This window comes from Ursus maritimus, unplaced genomic scaffold, assembly GCF_017311325.1.
Source record: "Ursus maritimus isolate PB19 unplaced genomic scaffold, ASM1731132v1 scaffold_23, whole genome shotgun sequence".
NCBI classification, from domain to species: domain Eukaryota; kingdom Metazoa; phylum Chordata; class Mammalia; order Carnivora; family Ursidae; genus Ursus; species Ursus maritimus.
Window position 1 is genome coordinate 16,919,694 of NW_024424786.1, and position 21,188 is coordinate 16,940,881.

Below are 21,188 nucleotides of genomic sequence, written 5' to 3' on the forward strand. Positions count from 1 at the left end.
GGGGGGCAAGTTAATGACAAAGTATGACTGTGAAAGTAAAATAAATGAGCCCATTCCACCCATCCCCACATTTGAATTCTATCATAGGAGTTGCCAGTTGGTTTCTTAATCCTCTTACTCAATATCTGCTGTTAATTTGTTCGCTATTTCAAGAACTTGAAGACTGTCAGCAAAATACATGATGCATTACAAAACTTATAATTGGAAATAAAAACATCTGAAGCTTTTCTGACAGGGTAAACATAAAGTACTATTGCACTGATCAGAACAAGGAAACGTGAGCAACCTTGTAGCTATTTCTGTGCAAACACAATTACAAATGTTGCAGAGAGCGGCATCAACACTTAACTCCCACTTTTAAAAATGCTGAGAAAATTCTATCCAAATGAATGAATGAATGAACTCAATATGTTTGTGGATCCGCAATGAGGTGCAGGGAGGAGGGGAAAACACCATCCTGCTCACGTTTCCTTTGCAGATGCAACTCAATGGGCTTTCTCTTATTCCCACAGCCATTTTAGAATTGCACTGTCTAGGCCCGATCTAATTTTCCTGCCGCAGAAGTTAAGGCACTTCCTCCACAGTTACTAAATCTGACAAATTACACCTGGGTCTCCTCTAACATGAAAAACTGTGTTCTTTGTTCCTGACCTCTTGGTCAGCACAGAGATCAAATTCCTGGACATAGGAAAGCCCCGCTCATATTCATTAAAAGTCACGGGAGACCAGCCCTGCATTTCTGTTCAAGAGGGGAACAAGGTGCAGCCACCAGGGAACAATACGACTGCTCTGCTCGGGTCGGAGCACGACGGGCTTTTTACTTTTTGCAGCTTGGCTCCTGATCACTTAGTACCTGGATTTTTTTCGACACAGCATCTTAGTATCAAAAGAGCAACTGAAACAAACAAACGAGAAACAAAAAACAAAGGAGCTGGTCGATTTTTAAATGGTGAGTGAGTCTCCCGAAGCCTGCTTGTACTAAGATGCTGGCTATAGATCCAATAACCAAAAACACAAAGCTGATTTCAAAAATTCCACCTTCCCCCCTATCCTGGCCAGACAAGTAAATCAAAATTTTGTCTCCTTCTTCAAGCCAGACTCGGCCTTTGGAAAGGACAGAACTCAGAGTGATCATAAACAGGAAATCAGGAACCAAGGTGGTGGCAGAAAGTCAACACGAGGGATATGAGAAATCCACAAGCTTTCCTGTCGTGGGACCCAAGGTCTAGTCAGAACTAACTGCCTGGCAACACAAGACCCTCTCTTTCTCCCCCAAAGAGGGAGAGAAAAACATAATAGGAGAAGTTAAGAAAAGCTAAAGTATTACTCCCAAAGATGCTAATACATTAGGCTTGATTCCTTTCTTCAAGATACTTGGACGAACAAATGGTGAAGGAATATAGACAGAAACCACAGAACCTGCCATGAGGCTCCTGAGGCGGGGTGCTGCCTGGATCTGGTCAGTTCTCGCCCTGCTTCCAAGAGAGCACCTTTCTTCCGGGCCAAGGCAGCCCTCTTAACATCTTCTTCAGTGTAGGTAGGCCACTGAATTTCCCCAGACCTCTTCCTGGGGAGTCTAAGAAGTACCACAGTGCACTCCTATTGCAAAAACACACAGATCCTTTAAGTGGTGTAAGTTATTCTCCACTTACAGGTTCCAGCTAAATTGTAAATTCGAGACATTGCTTTAATTCTCCCTCATCTTTAGGAAGCTTTCAGCTGTGCTACAAGCTAAAACAGTGAAGTGAATACGGACTCATATTCCTTTTCTATACTGAAAGCAAGTCAGGATTCACATTTTTTTAAAATACGGGAGTTTCAACTATCTTCCTGGTGGGATGGCAATCACCTCTGAGAAACCCATGACAGGACGGAAATCCTTCGTATCATGGATCTTATTTTGATTTCTGTCTTGAAATTAAGACCACTAGTAAAATCAAAATTCACTGGAAAAGCCCGGGAATCAAACTTAAACCAGTTCACGTTATTTTGGGGCTGGGAAAACTAAGGGGATCACTAAGCAGGCGTGCACCTATGGGTGAATCTCGGGGACGGAAAACCCTGACTTCCGAAGGGAGAAAAGTGATAGCCCTGGTACAAATCCCCCCCAAACTTTGCTTCTAGTCAAATTCTTAAGTGAAAGTGGTTACAAAGTATACAAGATACTAAAATAATCAAGCATGCCTGCAAATATGGATACTCTTTGAAAATTTTAGCTTTGGCGACCATTTAAGTGAGTGGTGGATAAGAGACACCAGGGCAGATCTCGTTGGCCCTATTTTACAAAAACAGAAGTTCAGTGATTTGCCTCATGTCATACAAAGAACAGAGGCTGAACTTAAGCTAGAATGTACCCCATCTGACTCCTACTGTAACAGTCGTCATATGAAGATGGACAAAGGTATAAAGTCGATTTGAAAGAATAACCCCCCTATATCAGTAATAGTTCACACTTATAGATGCCTACTCTATGCCAGAAAGTCTTTGGGGTGCTGCGGATGCATTAACTCATTTATCTTCATAGCAACCACATGAAAGAGGGAATGCTGCTATCTCCCACTTTAAAGATGAGAAAACAGAGACAGGGAGATGTTCAGAAACTCGCCCAAGGTGTCAGGGCTGCATAAACGGTACAGCTAGGAAAATCTGTGCTCTCTGCACAGAAAGGCTAGCACAGGCATTCCCAAATCGATGTTCAGATTATCAGCAGTCCTGGGAATATTAATCCTTTTAAATTTTTTAAATTTAAATTCAATTTAGTTAACATATACTGTATTATTAGTTTCAAGGCTAGAATTTAGTGATTCATCAATTGCATATAACAGCGCTCATTCCATTAAGTCCCCTCCTTAATGCCCATCACCCAGTTACCCCAACCCTCTACCGCCCTCCCCTCCAGCAACCCTCTGTTTGCTTCCTAGAGTTACAGGTCCCTTATGGTTTGCCTCCTTCTCTGTTTCCATCGTATTTTATTAATTTTAACAAAATATCTTCACAGTGAGATCCAAATTACTGATACTTTCAAAATATATATTGAAACTGAAATTTGCTTTCATCAACCTCTGTATTCTTAGTCAAAAGACAAAGTACAGCAATTCCTATGGGTGACACAAATGCCATTTAAAGATCTCCCTTATTGTAAAGAAGTGCTAGGCAGGAAATAGTTTAAACTTTCTGGAAATCCCAACAAGTTATGTGTAAAGACAAGTTTAGGATAACATTTCAGAAGACTCATCCTGCCTACCTTCTTGATTAAACCACCCTATTAAAATAAACAATTTCTGAATGACATCAATTCAGCTCAGACATAAACATTGTCTGAAGTCTTTACGCCCCATCATCACATCACATATTTCCACCATCAGAAACAGATTATACCCCATCACATCACATATTTGAATTGCTATGTGTTTTGTGGGTTTTTTTAATTTTTTTTTAAATTTTTATTTTATTTATTTATTTTTTTATTTCTTGAGATAATGCAAGATCTGCGTCTGGATCCAAAATCACTCCTTCATTCATCACAGCCGTCAACTGGTAGAGCTAAACCTTATCCTGTACAGATTTGAATCTGCTCAGATAATGGAGGAAGTCTGTTTGCTATCATTATTTCAGCAACCATCCATTCAGAAATCTCTGAAAGCCTGGCTTGTCCGGGAACGGCCTTCCATGTTCCGTGCCTTTGAAAATCTTTCAAAAATCGTCAGGTATGAAAAAAATGATCTTAACTCCACATAGAGCTTCTCTGCCAATCCGAGGTCATTCCTCAACTATTGCATGGTCATTACGGAGGGAGCTGTGAGGATGGAAAAGCTCTCTCTACGGCCCTTGGCTCAGAAATCCTAACAGCTACATCCAACATTACCCTGAGACCAGTTTTCAGCTTACACTTTGATAGGATCAATTTCTATTGTCTGTTCTCTTGCCCTTTACCACTTTCTTGCATATAAAAAACATTCATTGATGTACATTAGTAAAACTGGACATCACCACCACAGAATATAACCCCCGATTACCGCACCACTGCCACGACCATTTCGGTCATACCGCGCACCCCACAGTCAGGATGCTGCCCTCAGAGTCTGGGTGATCCCTGAGCGGTTACTTAACCTTTCTGTGCCTTTGTTGTCACCTGCCAAATCAGAATCACAACAGCGTCCATTTCTTAAAGGTATTTTGAGGAAAATGAGATAAAAGATAAAAAGACTTAGAACAATGCCTAGCATATAGGAGGTCATCAAGTAAGAGTTCATAATCATCACTGGATTGATTTAAAAATGAAATACACTTCCTGTATTCACCCACCAGTCCTTCTGGATAGCAACTAGTAAAGCTAGAAAAAAAATGACCAACTGCTGAGGAAATGTCTCAACTTTCTATTCTACAGAGAACAAACCAAACTGTCGAGTGGGATGGCCAATCTGAATTCACCCTGTTTGTCCTCTTCCAGCCTTATCCGTAAATCCTAGCACCGGGCTGGGATACTTCTCCAGGTTGGGTGAGTAAAGGTTAGTTGTTCTGCTCTAGATACACACAGAGCTCTCAAACAGTAGATAGATACATAAATAAAAATCCAAGGCTCCTCTGATATTGATCTTATAGTCTAAAACTCCCATTTTAAAGATGAAGAAACTGGTTTGGAGGCTAAATGCCTTGCTCAAGTTCACATAAATACGTAGGGGCAGAACCAAGGCCAGAAAATGATCACCGTTACCCTAAGCAAGCCGCCAGGCACTCTTCCACATTCATTACAAACATCACCTGATTTAATCCTCATACTAATCCTCTCAAGTAGGTATTATCTCCACTGTCTTAGAGATGCAGAAACCGAGGCTCATCGTCTGTGAATTAACTTCTTCAAAAGCACACAACTGACAAATGATAGAGACAAGATCAAATGCTTCCTGTCTGGTCCGAAAGAATATACACCTGTTTCAGGTTTTCTAGAGCTCGGAGCTAGAATTCTCAGCACTGAGTCTCAACCTGTAGCTTTCAAACTGACTGTACCTCAGTCTCGTCTGAGGAGCTCTAAAAATACAAATTGCTGGGCTCTACCTCAGGAAGGAGAATCAAGAGTCTCTGGGGGTATGGCTTCAAAAATCTCTATTTCTTCAGAGTTGGTCAGGTGATTCCGATGCGTAGCAAGATTTGAGAAACCCTAATCTAAGCAAGATATTTTATGTGCACTTCCAGTGTAAAATGAGAGGGAAATGAGTTACCTAAGGCTGATGGAATGTTCAGAGTAGCTGAATCTGCATGAAGGGTAACACGGTGACCTTCCCCCAAATCCTTCTGTGTCCCACAGACACACGCGCAGCCCCAGCCACATAAACATACGCACATCTACCAAAGCCCTACTTCCATTGATCTTGCCTAAGGAAATCTGCCCCACGGTGAAAACAACAAGCAAGCATCGTTCTTTCCAGCAGTTCCAGAATCTGGGCCATGTTCGAAATGCAGCAGTAAGCTTTCTTTCCACCCTTATCCTTTTTACTGAACACACCCAAGTCTGCACCACGATTTCTTAGTGCTGAGCTTAAAACACGAAGCGGAAGATTGTTCCACTGAGCACTTACCAAGGTGCCCCGTATAGCCTGAATCCCTTCACTGTTACCTCCGAGTCTTGTAAGTAAATACTGTTTGTCAGGAGGGACTGAACGTTGTCAAAGTCCTCTGGTTTCAATTTGGACACAGAGGGGAAACGGTAGTAGTCCTGTTTAACAAGGTCTGCCATGAATTCCTTATCAAACGTCAGTTCATGATTCCCAGCAATCACTATTTTATATTCATATGGCAGGTTTCCTGAAATAAGAAAAAAAAGTACCAATTAGCACGTTCATTTCCCATCACAAAGTACAACAGCCGAGACTGTGTGATTAGCAGACAGTATACCCAAATGAAATAGCTCACACATTCCTTTATATTTCCATGGGAACCAAAATTTATGACTACGCCTTTATGCTAGCAAAAAATGACAATAAACAGGAGAGAGGAAGCTGCTAAGAAGCTTAAAAGCTACTAAGAAGACACTCAGCTTTCTAGTTTCATCTCGCTCTTCGGTGTGCCATAGATCCTACACTGTGATGAATTGTACTTTATAATTATCCAGCAAAAAGCACTTTAATCACGATCCTTAAAAAAGGTCTGGACTTGGTTTGGCCCTCAAAAAATAAGCCAACCAACGGTTCTCAACAACCCAAATGTGCACTTGATTTTCAGTATATCCTTCAAAAGTGTATTTGCAGTCTATCATACGAAAGACACGGCAGAGACTATGGACTCTGAGAAACAAACTGAGGGCTTCAGAGGGGAGGGGGGTGGGGGAATGGGACAGACTGGTGATGGGTAGTAAGGAGGGCATGTATTGCATGGTGCACTGGGTGTTATACGCTACTAATGAATCATCGAACTTTACATCAAAAACCAGGGATGTACTGTATGGTGACTAACAGAATATAATAAAGAAATAGGATTATAAAAAAAAAAAAAAAGACACGGCATAGCCAAGCATTCCACAATGTACGTAAATGAAAGGAACTACATAGTACAATTTCATACTGTAAGCTAAAATTTACCTTGTGGCTTGTGAATAAAAAGAACGTTAATAATAGCGCCCTGATTAGAAGGCTAACTTTCCTCCCATTGGGATGGGAGAAGAAACTGTAAAGCTTAACCCCCTTTTAATATTTATGGTATGGAAATGTGAGTTCTCGGTGTGTGCTTTTTATGCAAAAGTTTCCCGATCAAAATGAGATAATTCTGGGAAGAAGAATGAAAGCTATAAAGGAAAACCCAAACACCAGACTTCTGCATAGATTTATAATGTTTGAATAAAGTACGGATCATACATATTAATAACTCACCGTGATGCTATAAGAACCAAAATCCAAAGGGAGATAGTGCCGGGCAGCTGTCCCCATCCTGAAATTAATGCCCTTTTCTCTTCTTTGTCATTACCCATCCCTCAAGCCTCACTGCAGAGCTGCTGCTCGTTTTATTTCATTTTATTTTAGGGGAGAAAAGGGTGGGGCAATGGTGCCTATAATTCCAGCTTCCTGAGACTCCTGGGTCCAATGCAAAATTAATGTTTCCTGCTATTCCAGGAAGAATGAAAGTTACCACTAGCAGGAAATTGGATACACTTGTTGTAGGAATTGGTCCTTACCAGCAAGCCAGAGTCAATGATTTAATTAATGAAGCTTAGTGGGGAGGAAAATTATATTTTGGGGGGGGCAAGTTTTGCCATAGGTACTTGGACTTCAGCAATGCAGAATGCAGAGACTGCTGTGAAGTCCTCAATCTCAGCAGCGCACTGCAAACATATTTGCTAATATTGATTTTTTTTTTTAAAATTTTAGAGAAAGCACATGTCAGTGGGGGTGGGGGAAAGGCGCAGAGGGAGAGGGATAGAGAATCTTGGGCAGGCTCCATGCTCAGCATGGAGCCCAATGCGGGGCTCGATCTCACGACTCTGAGATCATGACCCGAGCCAAAATCAAGAGCCAGACGCTTAACCAACTGAGCCACCCAGGTGCCCCTGAAATGATTTTTAAGATCACCAGAATATGCTTTGTAATGCTATTTTCTTTAGCTTTCAATTTTTAGGTTTCTATCAGTAATGAAACTGCATATATAGCACATGGTTTAATAGGGAGGCTTAAGAGAGATGAAAGCAGTCAGAAAATAACACCGCAGAAAGCAGAAACTGCAAACATCGAGGCCAAGCGTCAATGGATATCCTTGAGTACTAGTGCACAGCGCTGTGTGACATGCCTTTGACTTCGGCTGTGTGTAAGGCTGTGCTGAAGAGCTCACAGAAAATAGGAAGCCTCTCTCAAATGTATGTTTTTGCAAGTTTATAATGTGCACTAGCATAAGGCAATAAGGAGTGTGACGCATGTTGCAAGCTACTTGGACAGAATGATATTTTGCACAATTCCCTGCACTTAAAACACAGTGGAGAGATGTATTAACAGGCCGTAAATCCCCGACACGGTGCACACTGGAAATTTGTGAGATGCCCCACGACTCTAACCTCATGGCTCCGTGACCCCCTCTGGCCTGATACTGCACCCCCAGACCTGTGCCCCAAAGCCAGAATGGACTGAAACATTTTTCTTGACAATAATCCGTTTCAAGGCAGGTCGGACCTGCATGACTCTTTCAGCAACTCTATTTGTACCAGTCACGCTATAGCTGCCCAGCTCCGTTTTAATCATTCATGATGATGGACTCACTGTAAGCCTTTCTTTATGCGCCACTGCTCTTACAAGAGGGCTTGGCTTCTCGCTTTTTCCATTTTTGAGTTTTGGTTCAGGAACGGCATGGGTGAGACTGAGAAACAAGGCAAAGGAAGTATATTTTCCCCCTTTGAACCATTTTTTTTTTTTTTTAGAGAAAGTGAAACTGCTGCAAAGTAAATCTTCTTCAGGAAGACAGGCCTCTTCGGTGTCTTTTAAATCAAATTTTGGAGACTCAGCATAAAGAAGGAGCCACCAAAATGGAGCGCCGCAGAAACAGTGATGATATTTACACACTGCCAACAAACTCATGCCTTCCTGAGAATCCAACTAGTTTCCAACTTCCACCCTCTGCTACCTATGTTAGGAGATTGTCTGACATATATATATTACATATCTAGGTGTAATTTTATATATACAATTTTATATATAATTTTTTCTGAACTGACCTTTCATCTATAATCTGCCAACCTTTGTTTTATATGAAAAGTGTAAGCAGGGCCACTGACAAATCTGTTACTTGACGGTATTTTTTTTTCCTGAGGCTAGATTAATTTGGAAGGCTCTGCAGTCAAGCTCCAAACTTCTTGATATTCAAATAGCATCATTTAAAAATTGTCAGACAAAGAGGTGCCTGCCTTGATCCATTTTATTCAGATCAGGCCATTGAAGTTGACCTGCCTGAATAAAAAACCCGAGGCTGTATACAGTTATTCTAACATGGAAAAATTTTTGCTTTGAATGACCTAAAGAACTCTAACTAAGCATTCCATCTTTCCCAAGACATGCTATATGTTTTACGAGCGATATACAAGATTATGTTAAGTGGAATGGAGATAAACTTTTGACAAAACGTCAAGTAGTTCTGTATGTTTTTAAAATGCATATTTGGAAAAATACAATATGACAGTACAAATAATGATATATGGCTTCATTTTTCATTTCTGTTTTTCATCTCTACTTTCGTTTTTCTATTTTTACATATAAAATAAGAGGTGATTTAAAGAAAACTATTGAGCAAATAATAATACAGATAATTCACAAGTATGGCAAAGTGATGACTATAGCAAGTCAACGAATGATATGTGGGAAATTAGCCCATCTTCTCATGTTTCTAATAATTGGCCTCTTGATCTCATTCTTCCCACTTTCACGGGCACTTTAATTTTCCAGACATCTATCTTTGATATTTTGGGTCTCTCTCTATTTAATCCTCCTTCTTAGTGAATTTTTATTTATCAAACCCAAGAAAACAAAAACAAGCAGCCGTTGACACACATACACACACAAACACACACACCCCTCCCATACAATCCTAAACCATGCTTATTTTTGAGATGCTTCTTCATTTCACATCTAAACTTTGGGAAAGTAGATTCCAGAAGCTCACAGCTGGTAGGCCAAATACAGCCCACAGATGTATTACAGTTGGCCCTCAATGCTGTTTTGTGTTTTGTTTTGTCTTGTTTTTTAATTGAACTGACATTTAGAAATCAGGAGATGTCATGCAAAAAATTCTGATTTTCTAGCTACTTTTGGAAAATCAGAAGACCAGTCAATACTGACCTTCATCCAGTCGGCCACAGATATTTCCACTCCTTATGACTTCTCATACCTGGCCTACTTACCACCTTTGTGTTGCCTGATGGTCCCCTCTGTTATTAGAATTAGCAACTTAGACACACGTGGTTACTGAGAACTTACCCCCATGCAATCTGGCTTGTGTTTCTATTCTCTTCCCAAAGCTTTCCCAGAATGTCCATAATAACTTCCTAATAGCCAAAGCTCAGACATTTTCTCACTTCTGATCTCCACGGATCATACCGCAGTGCCATCCCAGTCCCTCCAAGTCTCTATCCCCATGACACTGGGTGCTGCACTCCCCGGGTCTCCTCCTCCCTCTGTCGCATTTCCTTTCCTTCCTCTTCTTCCTCAGTCCCCTTTGCCTCCTGTCTCATTCTCCATTGACTCATTACATTCTCCCTCTTTGTCTTTACTTCTATGGATATTAGTTAATATTACCTTAGTGTACGTCTCACACTTCTATTCTCTGTGATTCAATTTTAAACTATTACAATTTAAACGATGGAAGCAGCATAAGGTTAAGAGCAGGGACTCTGCTGCAGGCTTCACCACACATTGGCTGCATGACCTTGGACAGAGTCCTTATGTTCTCTCAAGTGTGTTAGCAAAATGAGGATAATAATTGCACCCACCTCCAAACCTGTGCTCAAGATAAAATGAGATAAAGTTTCTAAAGCACATGCATGGTATGGAGTGAAAAATCAGTGCATGTTAATTATTTGTTTACTCCATTTTTCTTAGTTTTGCTTTTTGCATGTGACTTGCCTCCTCCCTAGACTGTGAAGTCCTCGAAGGCATGGATCATGGCTTGTGGCTTCGTATTTGACCCCAAGTACCTGGTTCCACCCCTTCCAAATGGCAGGCACATGATTACCATTTGCTGAATAAGTGGAAGAATGAATGAACTTTTGCAAGATTTGCCAGGAGCTTTCTTAGGAGAATTACAGGTACTGAGCTTGTCATCGTGGGGTATGACAGTTTAACCACTGTCACACTGTCCTCCAGAGACACATGGTTAGTCAGAATTTACCCAGGTTAAGCCTCTCGAAGAGTCCCATTCTCTGCCCCCAAATTCAGTCTAGCCAAAAAATCTCTAACAAACCATTTTTTAACTGGACTTTCCTCAAATCTAAATGGGGAAAATAATAGCACCACCCCCAAGGATTGGTATACATTCAAGAAGATGCCGCTTGTAAAGAACTTGCACGGCGTCTAACACTTCACGATGACTCGACAGACATTAGCTGTGATGCAATGATTGTTATAATGATTACCCTTTCCAGGTGCCAGCCAAGAAAATACGCGTTGATCCACAAACTGGATCACTCCCTGGTCACTATGGCACAAGGTCACTACTCCCAAGGAAAAACATCTGAGATGGAAAAGAGAACTTCGATTTTCCAGAGGCAGAAGCTGGCATGGTCTAATGTGTCCTTCAAGTTAACAAACGTATTATTAGAGTCATGAAGGCGTCTGGATCTAGAGGGCATGGCTGGTGGGCCAACTGCTTTTGTCAAGATGATTCGAACCTTGCAACCTGCACGCTGATTGCTTTTGTCAAGATGATCCGAACCTTGCAAAATGTGTCTCCTGAACACACCACTTCTTTCCTCCTACTGCTATTCAGTTACCCATCACTTCTAATATTTACCGACTGCCAAAAAATGTGCCAAGATCAGCCTCTCATTCACAAATGAATAGTATAAACCATGATCAATCACATCTCTCGAGAGGGCCGACTCACCTGGAATGTCCCTAACATTTTCCTAGAATCAGGTACTATATGTGATCTCTATATACTCATGGAAGAGTATAGAGAGAGAAATAGAAAGTCTAGAAAAGTTTAAGATCTTCAGTTATGCACATGTCTGATAAACCCACAACAACGTTAGGCAGACAGAGTGAATTGTGTCAAGGTCAGCCTCCCTTCCGTACCAAACTCTGGACATTTAGTGTGTGACTTCAAGCGGCTCCCACGAATCACAACACATGACCCCAGCAGGATCTTCAGAGACAGCCTCATCTGGTGATTTGAAAGTGTGTTCCGTGAGCCTCCCCAGGTCTGGAGCAGGGTGATATGAGGAAAGAGACTGGGCAAAGGCGAGAGACCCATTCCCGTGTTCACCACAGCTGCACTGCTTTCCTTAACTTTACAATTTGGGGAAAGATTTTGTGTGAAGACTTAGCCCTGGCTTAAAAATATTCAACAGAAAAACCTCTGGTTTATCCAATTCCATTTTCCTGATGAAGAAACAGAGTGCCAGACAGGTGCTGCCATTTGCTAAGCAAAATCACGGGCCACGTTGGAAGCACAAATAGGGTAATGGATAGCTCTTCTGCCTCCCACACTAGGTTTCTTTCCGGTGATCCCCAATTTTTAAGAGTCTTACGAAGTTTGGCTCAAGATCTCCCTCTTACGTGAGTCCTCCTCATTCCATTCGTCCATCTGTGGCGATCCTTTTCCCTAGCTCTAGCCAGTGGTGGCCCTTTCTGCTTGTATCACAAAATAGAACTGGCTACGTCATGGATTTCTCCTCCAGGGGTCACGAAGCAGTTTCAGCTTCACACTATGACAACACACATCCTGGCTCAGTTACGGCATTCCCCAAATGCTACTGCAGTTGTGGGTGTAATTTCTTACCCACCAGCTCTCAGAAGAATGTGGGAGCCTACCCAAGGAAGAGAAGGTCATGGCCTTGGGAAGGAGAAGGAAAAAAGCTTCTGTGCCCAACTTTACTCAGGATCCCAGAATTTAAAAACATGTTGGCTATATTATAGGAACGAAGAGGAGACTTTGACAGGGGAATAGTAGTCTAAGATAATAAACCCAAATGCCTACAGAGACCAGAAAGCTAAAGCAAAAATGTAAATTGGACTAGGTGAAAGTAACAGAGGGTGGTGAGGACCAGCACATTTGTGTATCACCATTTAAAAATAAATGTATATAAGCACTGCTCTCACCAAACAAGATTCCTTGAAACTTGCCCCCCCAAGTAAAAGTTAATGTCCCTCAAAGTAAGTATCATAAAACTGTGACCTATTTTTCTGCCACAAATCATTATAAAATGTATTCCTCTAGAAAATATAGGTTCCACTCAAATAAAAATCCAAAGTGAATTCCAGAATAGTCACTTTTCCTGGGAATCTGCGCACCACCTGCGAGAAGATGACCCCTGCCCTATATTCTCCATTCCTCATGAATGGTGAGTATGGGAAATAGGGGTAACCAAAATGGCCACTAGGTCATGGCTAATGCCAAATACTGCCTTCCCTATGCCCCATTTTTTATCAGGGATCTGATGAGCAAGGCTAACTGACTGCTGTATCCTATTTATTTCTGCTAAAACCAAGGGAAACAAAAACCCAGAGTACAATAGTAGCTCTTTGTGAAGAAGAGGATCCCAAGGCAAACATGGTTTGCCAGGTTTCATGGGTAAAAGAAAAGCTAATTATATAAAAGTGACAAATTTCAAGATCTCCAATTTCTCTACCCACTCCCCTCTATACCCTTAAATTATACTTTGAAAATATATAAAGAAACCAAAAATGTGTGGCATGACGCTCATATTAAATAAAGTTCATTATGCAGCCAGAAGAAAACACAGAGATGCTGAGACAAGAGGAGAACCTGCTATAGCTTCCAGCTACCCAGGAAAATCAAACTCACAAAGCACGAGCTTCAGTCCTATTTTCCCTTGCCAGTATGTTAGAAACAAAGCTAATTTACGGAATTAAAAAAGAATAAAACAGATATATAGCCAGACCTATTATCATGGGACTGTTTCTAAACAAAAGAGATACATTACAATTCAATCACATTTCTGAAACCTTCAGCCTGCATGGGGCAGGGCCAGGGGCCTGTTTTAAAACACTGCTCCCTAATGCCAGTGTATAAAAGGACTTTGTTATACCCCCAAGGTGGATAAAAGGCAACAACTTTTTTCTGTTTAAAATTATTATTGTATTTTTAATATCATGACTCCAGCAGAGAGGGAAAATGTTCAAACTCTTGAAGTCTCTATTCCACTGAGAACTAAGAGTAACTTGGGCTTGAAAACTGTTCAAGCAGAAAATTTTGCAGGAGGATGAAAGAAACAAATAATAATACCAGTGGCTAGAAGGACAGAAGAACTACGAGGCTCTGGGATGGACTAAGGAGAGGTGTCATTGACAGTCCTTTCCTGGATTACGGGGGGCTGACAGCTGAGCGGGGCTGAGTTGAGCCTAGAGGCAGGGAGAAGACTGTCAGTTACAAGAGCGCAGAGCCCACCTTTCCCCACTGTTCTCCCAGCATCTAGAAAAATGCTTGGCATTTAGATGGTGCCCACTGCCTACTTGTTAAATGAATGAATGGACCTCTGGCAATCCCTCTCGGCTCCACGGTTTGCACTCACTGCCTGAGCTGCAAAGCCACCAGAAACATTCAGTCAGGGCAAGCTCCGTCTCTGACCTCAGTCTGTCCCCCGTCAGGCTCCATTAATTTTCACAAGTCCTGGCAGCTCTAACGTTAATACTCACACTTGCTGATGGAGCCACACAGCGGGTTCAGACTGCTACCTTCTCCTCTGAAACTCATGCATTAGGGTTTCTTCCATGCTTGCAATGGGAAACCAAGTCTAAGAAATATTAAACACAGAAAACTATATTACAATAATATCAGGGCTGAGCCGGAAACCCAGGAGAATGTAAGGAATGCTGAGTGAAAGCCCGGTGGTCCAACTGCAGGAATTAGGGCTAGTGTAAAAAGCCACAGCTGAAACTCTCCCTCCTCTTCTTCAGCCTCCTCCAGAAAGAGTCCCAAGGTACCAGAAGATGCTGTAAGCCTTAGTGCATACAAAGGAGACAAAGTCCATCCCCCGCCCAGGAAAGCAGACCCCTTCTGGACCTGAATGGTCACCAATATATGGCACTGAGAAGCATAAACCATGAGCAAGCAGGCTGAGCACCCATACTTACTAAAGACATAAAAACAGCTCAGAGATTTGATTGTGGCTCAGCAGCAACGTGTTTGCATGCGTTTCCTATCTCAACCATCAGCTTAATCCACCATAATTTTTTGTGATTTAAACCCACATTCAGGCACACACACTCATTCGCCCTCACACGTGTTAAAAGACAACTACAATCTCATAAAAACAAATGACAGTATCCTCTTTGTCTCCCAACTGAGTATCTCTAAGTTGGCACCCAGACCAACATGGCACGTTCAAGGTTCATGAAGATGTGGTGGTGAAGTGTGCACAAATCCAGCTCCAATTATATGTGAGTATTACCATCTAGCGGGACAGCTGGAGTCACGGGGAGCTTCTTCACTTTATTTTATCCAATCTCTCACTGATGAATGCAGGCCTTAGCTTGTTGAGAAAGATTTATACCCCATACAACAAATTCCATCTGAACACTCAGAATATCTCCTTTAAGACCCTTTCATCTACCCCTCAAGCTTCAGAAAACTGGATCCAAATCAGGGTTCCACTGGACAGTCACAAGAAAACTGGTCAAGACACTGTCAATCTCATCTCAAACAGCTGTGTGCATGTTTCTAGCATTCAAATGTCCTGGAAGGTAGGGATCTACAGCATGATGGAAAGATCATGAGCTGTGGAGTCAGACCGATTTGGGACCATGTTTCCAGTTCTGTCACTTATTATCTCTGAAACTCACACTCAAAACATGCTCTTTTTTTTTTTTTTTAAGATTTTAATTTATTTATTTGACAGAGATAGAGACAGCCAGCTAGAGAGGGAACACAAGCAGGGGGAGTGGGAGAGGAAGAAGCAGACTCCTAGCGGAGGAGCCTGATGTGGGGCTCGATCCCAGAACGCTGGGATCACGCCCTGAGCCGAAAGCAGACACTTAACGACTGAGCCACTCAGGCGCCCCTCAAAACGTGCTCTTTATCCTCCATATTACTCCTCAGAAAAATGAGGATAACTGTACAACCTACATGACCCAGCAGATGTGCAGACCGAGTGAGATAAGGAAAGGACCTAATACGAACCTGACACACAAACGATAATTATTATCGTCATCATTTCACCCTGTCTTCTGCTGGGCATTGTAACCTCATTCAGGATAAGGGGACCATCTCCTACTTCTTACCACCTTAAAAGAGTATTCCATAAATATCTTCAATAAACTAGTAGTGTTGACTGACAAAATCTACGGTGAGCTGAAGAATATTGTTGTTTTTTCCCCCACAAAGCCTTTAAAAACCAACTGAGAAAAGGTGCTCCTCCCAGCATTAATTGTAAAAGAGTGGCAATTATTCTATTGAATAATTAGAAGATCAAATGCAAACCCTATGTTTACATTTTCAGACATAAATGTGATGAAAATCAAATTAACACTGGCATAAAGACCATATTCTTTAGAAGAACACTTTTAGAGAATTTTAGATTCCCTCTCCACTGTAACCCTTCAAATAGTAACAAAAAAAATCTTTTTTCTAATAAATACTATTATTTTTGCCTGTTAAAGTAATGTTTGGCCAGATGCATGTAGGATTTCAGTGTGCAGTGATTCCAGGGGCAGGTCCACAGAAGCCAGAACAGAGGGTTGACAGTGGAAATAAAATCTCTGCCTTAACAGCGCCACTGGGGCTAGATGAAAATGGTCTTCTAGAACTTGATTAAAACTAAATTGAAAAAGAACATATTTGGCTAATATTACATTAGACTAAAATATAGAAATGAACCCTAATACTCTTGAAATCTAATAAGAAAAAGCCATCTCAATTTCCAAACTTTCAAAAGCATCTTCTTTAAATGCATCACAGATCAATTTACATGGTACTTTTGCCAATAAGCAAAACCAAATCACAGGTTCCAATTGGCTTATATTGGAAAGTATGAGAGCAAATGCTAGAAAATGCAATTACTGCAAACAAACTCCATTTTCTCTCCTCTGAAGGGAATTTCAGAGAATATTTTATTGCCATCAAATAATATTTCTGAAGGCATCAATACACAATTCTATTTTCTTTTCCGAGTCCCTTCTCACTGGATAATCTAATCCACTCTACAGAATAACTTGAAATTTAGAGAAGAGCCCACGAAAGGGGATATTACCTTGCACACACATCCTATGTCAATTTTAATAATTTGCAATCTGGACAGGACGCTGCACAAAGCAAAATTTAAGATCCAATAAAATTGACTTTTCCTATTTTATAATTCAAAGTTTTAATGAAGCATTTCAAGGATAAAATTTTAAAAGAAATCTCTCGGGGAAGGTTATTTTGATCAAGAGCGACAGCAATGAGATGAAGAAATTGGAGACCATGTTCATTTCCTCTTCCGTTTCTGTTTTTCCTCCCACCCTTCAACTGGCAAAATTTTCTATTAATAAGAATTCCAGATAATCAGGAGCTACAAAGTAGACTTCCTGGGGGTTATGAAATCATGAAGTCTCCCAGTGAGAAGGTTTGGTTTTGTTGAAACACCAGTTCCAAAAATCTCTGAAATCTTTCCTTAGGAACAGTTTTGCGGTCTCATGCCACAAGCCTCCCCTCTGGGACAAAGTTGTACAAAGTTGTACAATTCCTTAGGAAGACACCGTTTTTGGAAAGTCTATTATGGCCCTTGGGGTCCAAGGTTCCAGGACGTGGAGCTGGAGGTCCATATCTGTTTCCCATTTTTATTCCTTTCCCATATGCCATGGTCTGAATGTTTATGTCCCCCCCCCCCAATTCATATGTTGAAATCCTAATCCCCAGTGTGATTGTATTTGGAAGTGGGACCTTTGGCAGGTGACTGGTCATGAGCATGGAGCCCCCATGAATGGGATTAGTGCCCTTAATAATGAGACCCTCCAGAACTCTCTAGCTTCTTCCACCACATGAAAACAGAGCAGGAGGACACTATCTGTGAACCAGCAAGAGGGCTCTCACCAGAACTTGACTGTGCTGCTGCCTTGAGCTTAGACTTTTCAGCCTTCCAAACTGGGAGAAATAAATTTCTGTTGTGTACAAGCCATCCAGTCTGTGGTACTTTGTTATAGCAATCCGAGTGAAGTAAGACATCATAGTTTTCTAGTTTCTAGAGATCTAGCCCTCGACATCTTAAATCTACAGTTCAGGACAAATCCACACTGGTCTTCCTAAGTCCATGGTTTCTCAGAAACAGTGTGCTTAAAGCATATGGTGTTCTTTACAGCTCTCCTTAAATAATTCAATTAAATATGTTAAGGAGTCCAGGTAATCACGGCACAGTTGGAGAGCGTTCTCATCTGCTGAACGCTGTTCCCAGCAAGACAATAAAATGAAAAAAGGGCAGAGGTGGTCAAATGTTCTGAACATTTGAAGTCAGGTGAACACATACTACTTCAGCCTTCAATTTTCCATTAAAAGTACATGTCCATTTTTCTCCCCATATCATACACACCCAGGCCCTCTGACAAAGTGTGGATTTCCCCTTCCTTTAGGTTTGCATCCTTTATGAGCTGAATTATATCCCTCAAAATCCATACGATGAAACCCACACTCTCATTACCTCAAGCATGTGACTGTATTTGAAGATAGAGCCTCTAAAAAGGTGAATAAATTAAAATGAGGCCATAAGGATGGGCCTTACTCTGATCTGACTGTTCTCCTTATAAGAAGAAAAAAATAGGGATGCCTAGGTGGCTCAGTCAGTTAAGCATCTGCTCAGGTCATGATCCCAAGGTTGTGGGATCAAGTCCCACATGGGCTCCCTCCTCAGAGGAGAGCCTGCTTCTTCCTCTGTCTGTTGCTCACCCTGCTTTGCACTGTCTCTCTTTCTCTCTCTCTCTGACAAATAAATAAATAAAATCTTAAAAGAAGAAGAAGAAGAAGAAGAAGAAGAAGAAGAAGAAGAGGGGGAGGGGGAGGGGGAGGAGGAGGAGGAGGAGGAGGAGGAAATGGACCAGGAATGTGCTCCCACGTGAAAAGCCACAGGAAGAAGTTGGCCATCTACCAGCCTCCTAACCTACTGACAACTTGATCTTGGACTACTAGCCTCCAGAACTGATAGAAAATAAATTCTGTTGTTTAAACGGCCCCCAGTCGGTGGTTTTTTGTTATGGCACCCCTATGAAACTAATACATCTTTCTATAAGGAAGACTTTGCTTAATTCATCCTACATACTAAACCTGAGGTGATCTTATCAGAATACAAATCCAATCATATATTCCTTCCATACACTTACACACTCACCCACTTGAAAATCCTCCCAGACTCCCTATTACTGCCTACAGACCAGAGGCCAAACTCCCTGTGTGATGTGTATAACTCTCTGTCATCTGGCCCCTTCAGCCACTCCTCCACTCATACGTTGGGCTCTGAGCTTGCCAACTGTTTGCAGCTCATAGAATGAGAATGTGTCCACAGGGCTCTTTCTCCCACTTGACCATGGACTTCAGGAGGATCAGACTGTAATTTACTCATCTTTGCACGCTCAGTAGATTTCAATAATTACTTATCAAACAAATGAATGAGTGAATGAAGAAATGATTTTATCCTGGCTAAAAATGATGTGGATATGAGTAGTTAGTACCTATTTCTCTTTTACTCTCAGATGGCCCCAATTGTATACATCATGAAGTATACTATTCATTTGCAATTGAGAAACTAAATCTAGTTGTAAAAATCTGTTATAAGGAAACTTTTTTGTTGTCGTTGGGGAAGGGAAAGAGATTGGCCTGCACATAGTAAGGACTCAATTTTGTTGAATGAGCGAACAAATGGATGAATAAATGAAAGAATGAACTATACAGATCATACAAATAATGTGTTTCAATTCCAGGGAATTACTACTGTTGCATGGTTAACATTACTCATTTAAAGATTTTTCCAACCTTTGTTCCCAGGATTGGGCAGCTCAGAGGAGATAATCAATAGTGGAGTTAATGGAATAGCCATTCATTATTTGGGGAAGGTGTCTGTATTTCTTCTTCACTGTATCTGTTCATCTGAAAGTTCTTACCCGTAGGCCTCTCAGGCAAATCGCTGCTGTTTTGACAGCTGGCTTTCCTGAGGCCACGGTTTACAAATAAGCCTACTGCCTGGGCCAAACAGGACATGTGTGCGCATCTTCTCAGGACCCCAAGTCACTGGGTCACATGAAAGAATCCGTGCTAACATACTTGCAGGGCTGGCTTTTTCCCTTTGCTTCCTACAGAAAAATCAAGAGGCAGCAGGGTGCTCCTGACCTCTTCTCCTCTTAATTCCAGGCTCACTGAAATTCTGACCTACAAGAGTCCTCAGAGATCAGAACCATTCCTTCTTTGGAATGGGAACCTAAGACCCAGCAAGGCTAACTGACTCCTCCAAGGTCGCCCAATGAGTTAACTGCAAGGTGGACCTCCTTATCTTGCCGATCCCTTTCTACCATATTATACAATGACAAGAGTCAGAGATAGTCTAAATGATTTGCTTTACAGATCAGGAAATTTAGGTTCAGAGAAACTGAAGCATTTCTGAGGACGGTGCCTACCATCATGAATCCGGACTCCTAAAATCAACCTGCCACTACCCACAAGTGCCATCCAGTAACCTCTGGGCATATGGCCACTAATTTCTTCATATCTCAGAGATACACAGGACTGCTCAAAGTTCACTTCAGAATAATCTTTCTTGTTCTTTTTTAAGCCTCTACTATTATAGTTTAAGACCATTTCTTTCATTTCACCCAGGGAAGGAATATGTTTAGCAATCTTAACTGTGAGTTTAAATCAGAGAGCAACTTAAGACAATAAAAATGATCTCTCTGGACCCCGCCAACATCCTTCCGAATTTTTCTTCTGTTTCTGACACTATGACTGAGGCACCTTTGCTGAAACCCAGTGGTAAAGATCTTCCATGAGGCTAGCATCCAATTTTTACTTATTTTTTTTTTCCATCAGAAGCTAAGGGACTGTATTTGCTTACTCTCAGCCAATATGGTATGCCTTTTTCCTATCAAATACCAAGATGGTTTCTCAAAGTTCCGAGAAAAAGATTTTCTAGACTGCTATCTTCTTATAATACATAGGCTCCTCTCACCCACGGTACTCATTTCTGCATGTCTCTGAAATACTAGCATTTTTCACTAGGATTATTCTCCTCCGAGTGGGAGGTAAAGCCAGTAGCATTGATTCTTATATGCTGAAAGTGGAGGTGAAACTTTTTTTGAAAAAGACTATTTTTATTAATTTTTTAAAAAAAATGAATTCTCTGAAGTATTTTAGCCAGAAACTGGAGATCAGATACAAGAGCAGGAAAAGAAGGTCTTTTTGCAGGTTCTAACATAATTCTCCACAACCGAGAACACCAACCACTTCTATTCAAACCCCTCCACAGCCTGTAAAGTTGATTCCTTAGTAGGAAGGTCTGGCCAAATTTCAGTTCTTCGGGTTCAACTGTT

General features: G+C 41.3%; 1 protein-coding gene across 2 annotated transcripts in view; it reads right to left on the reverse strand.

Annotated features, from left to right (window-relative positions):
• The window catches only part of MPPED2 (metallophosphoesterase domain containing 2), a 170,410-nt gene that overhangs the window by 81,307 nt on the left and 67,915 nt on the right, over positions 1-21,188 (reverse strand). For both annotated transcript variants that reach the window (XM_040638909.1, XM_040638910.1), the window contains exon 4: positions 5,577-5,802. In XM_040638909.1, coding sequence (XP_040494843.1) covers positions 5,577-5,802 — 226 coding nt within the window. The remainder of the gene's footprint in view (positions 1-5,576; positions 5,803-21,188) is intronic.